Below are 3,449 nucleotides of genomic sequence, written 5' to 3' on the forward strand. Positions count from 1 at the left end.
GTGTATTAGGTAAGCGTGAATGTTATAACTCATTCATAAATGGACATGTGTATTAAACTTAAAAACAACGCACCCTTTCAGTAGTTATAAATGTTAGTGACTCATCAACAGATGGTGATGTGTTTCACACTTTACAATAAGACTCCCTTTTACCAATTATAAATGTTAGTAACTCATTAATACATGGGAATGTGTTTTACACTTTATAAGGCTCCCTTTTGGCAGTTATAAATGTTAGTAACTCATACATATAGATGGTCATAAGAGATGCCAAGAAACATCAGGATGGATGGGGGGAGAATCAACTCAGTGAACAACAGATACCAAATATGCTGGCTGATGAAGAAGACGAAGTAAGCTAGGTAGCCAAGGCTTACAGATAAATGTGGGCTCACTATTTGGCAAGCAACGGGTCACAGTTGCCCTGTTTATCTCATGTCTTATAAAAGCTTACTAATGATTTATAAAGTGTTCACAACCTAATTAATTAATTAATTACAAACTATTTGTAAACCCTTTATAAGGGGAGTCTTATTGTAAAGTGGTACCCAAACAGATTATGTGAACAAACTTCTATTTCTTTTCAAACCCTTCTGATAAATGTTATTATTTCTTTAAGTAAATCTATGCCTAACTGAACAAGGCTCGGTAGCCAAGGCCTGGCATTCTTTAAAAGATTATGGGATGAAAAAAAGATGAAGAAATTTGAAAGTTATCTGTTTTATAAAAACAACTTTTAATCATAAGACAAATTCAATTCAAATAGCAACAAATATTATCGTAGCAAATTATTTGTACTCACATCTTTAAATAATCTTTTTTTTGTAACTATCCTAAACGTTGTGGCACATGGAATTCAAATCAAAGCAGTATGATGAAAAACTATATCTGAATATTAAATGTTTATTCTCACATTGTGCTGAGTGCATCACAGGCCCAGTCCTAACGCTCAATATTCTTTACTGATATTCATTTCAGATGCAGCACTTTGTCGGGGTATGTGAGTGACAGGTAGGAGCAGAAGGGGAATCCCATGTGGTACAGCTGATGTGGTCGCGTGCCGAGCACAACGGAAGAACTGAACGCGGGACTTCCACGCTCTGCGCACGTGTCCGCGGACAAATCGAGGATGCTTCCGCGCACTTGGTCTTCACTTTTCGATAAGATGCTCTCGATGCTGAAACCTTTCGATTTGTCCCTGCTCGGTACCGTTTCTCTGGGTCTGTCCTGTGCTACTGCAGCCGGGACTGTGGTGCCTGCGCTCCAGACGGCGCAGATCGGGCTCCTCTCCTCTCCTCTCCCGCTGACCGCTGACAGGCTTCCCTCTGGCTCGCCGTACATCCACCAGGCAGCATGTCTTGGAGCGGGACAAGTCCCAGGCTGAGGGGCGTCCAGCTTCCTTCCGGTGCATGCAAGAGCGTCTCTGTCGGGGGACCCATTAGGTCTCAGTTTGGGGGGGTGCTGTGACAGCTCAGCCTGGTTCAGCTCAACCAGCACCGCTTTTGTGTCAGGTTGTGTCTCCACTCTCTCTGCATGGTGCCTCGCTGGATCCTCCGCTATCCCCGGGCCAGTCCGGTGTTTATGGGAGGACTGGGGGTCCCTGGATGGCCCCGGGCCCTTGGTACGTTTGTGTCCACCGGCTTTGGATTCCATGGCATCCTGCTGACTCTTCGCCTTCCTCTTCCTCCGACGGTAGTTGCCATTCTCAAACATATCCAGGCACTTTGTGTCCAGAGTCCAGTAGCTGCCTTTCCCGGGCCGGCCTTTCTCCCTGGGTACCTTGATGAAGCAGTCATTCAGCGACAGGTTGTGCCGGATGGAGTTCTGCCAGCCCTGCTTGTTGTCGTGGTAAAAGGGGAAGCGGTCCATGATGAACTGGTAGATGCCGCTGAGCGTGGCGCGCTGCTCCGGCGCGCTCTTGATGGCCATGGCGATGAGCGCGATGTAGCTGTAGGGGGGCTTCTGCGGGGGCTCCTGGCGGGCCGGCAGGAAACTCAAGGCAGCGGGCACGACCCCTGCGCTGTCCCCTCCATACAGGTAAATGAGCGAAGCACCGGAGAGACTCAGAGCCGAAGATGGCACTCCTAGAGAGGGCAGGCGGCCGTGGTAGAGCGTCATGACGCCGGGGAGGCTGGAGTGTGTCCTGGGTAAAGTTGAGCCGTCTCCCGGAGCTGCTCTCCTCCACCGACTGACTCCCCAGCCTCATGAGGACCCCAGAAAAATGTTAATAATTGTTTTACGTTTGCTGTGTTGTGTTGACTTTGCACTGGGAAATAAATTGTCCATCATAAACAGTCGGTGGTGTTCTCAGCCCACCCACATTAATTAAAATTTCATTGCACTGAAACTCCCTTATGTTCCCCCTCTTTTCCCAACAACCAATGAGGTGGTGGGTTATTTCCTCATCTGTTTATAGAATTAGTCGCTTGATAAGTCTGCCCACCCAGGTCGAATCAAGCTGTGTTTATTTGGAAAAAATTCCGGGCACCCAATACATAAACGCACTGATGTGCTGTTTGAAATATCACGTCCACCCTGACGCTGAGAGTTGCTCACACAGAGAGAACAAGCAAACACTGCGGAGTCTTTATGGGAGTTGCTTTGGGTTTGCTCAAATGAAAATAAAATGTATAAAAGTGAAAATAACTTTAACAATTTATTTATTTTACCTCGTGTCAGGCCCCAAGACACTTGTATCCAAGAACTGAGGACACAGTCATTGATGACTGACGGGATATTATCACAAGTCGATGTCACAACCTCAGCTGGTTTATATGCATTATCCTATTCTTTTTATTATAGCTTTTCTTTGTTCATACGCCATGAAGTTTTGTAAAATGTTAGATTTTCCTTTCAGATTTGTATTGAACGATTCACTTATAATTTCCATTACCGGTATATCTTAGTCATAAATGAGGGATTTAAAATATAATTTAGACTCAAATCAAATGTATCATCAGCAATGGTGGACTGTAAAACTTCGACATGGCCATGCGATATTAAACATCACTTTGATCTTGCAGATTAAAACGTACACAAGGACAGAGCTCAGCATACAGGCGATGACACATAAAACACATAATGCAAAATTACACAAAGCAATACATATCTAAAAGGTTCTGGTGTACCTTTATCTTCTTTTATCTTTCAAAAATAAAAAAGGCCTTGGTTGTATAGCAGAAATAGCCAACAGCTCTGTGGTCATTGTTTTAAAAAATAAGAGTAATGGAAATTGAAAAAAATATCAGCTCAAACACCATCCGGATCAATAATATATATATTTTTTACCCCCATCATAATTTGTGCACCATGCATAATAATGTATTGGCCAGCAGCACAAACTTAATATGAACTGAACACACATCTCAAACAGAAACTGGACATCCTTAGCTTCATAAAGGCCATATGAACATATATTTGTTATTGATGGTTAAGTTGAATAATAAGCA

At 43.8% G+C, this 3,449-nt stretch overlaps 1 protein-coding gene across 1 annotated transcript; it reads right to left on the reverse strand.

Moving 5' to 3' along the window:
- Window positions 1–806: 806 nt before the first annotated feature.
- Window positions 807–3,134, reverse strand: foxl1 (forkhead box L1). Its single transcript, XM_010774701.1, has one exon. The coding sequence runs from the start codon at window positions 2,116–2,118 to the stop codon at window positions 970–972; it is 1,149 nt and encodes a 382-aa protein (XP_010773003.1). The 5' UTR covers window positions 2,119–3,134; the 3' UTR covers window positions 807–969.
- Between the last annotated feature and the right edge of the window lie 315 nt (window positions 3,135–3,449).

The sequence above is a fragment of the Notothenia coriiceps genome, unplaced genomic scaffold, assembly GCF_000735185.1.
Source record: "Notothenia coriiceps isolate Sejong01 unplaced genomic scaffold, NC01 NC01_scaffold00014430, whole genome shotgun sequence".
NCBI lineage: Eukaryota > Metazoa > Chordata > Actinopteri > Perciformes > Nototheniidae > Notothenia > Notothenia coriiceps.

What these genes read in the sequence shown, in the direction of transcription:
- foxl1 (XM_010774701.1), bottom strand. Translation starts at nt 2,118, where the DNA reads ATGACGCTCTACCACGGCCGCCTGCCCTCTCTAGGAGTGCCATCTTCG.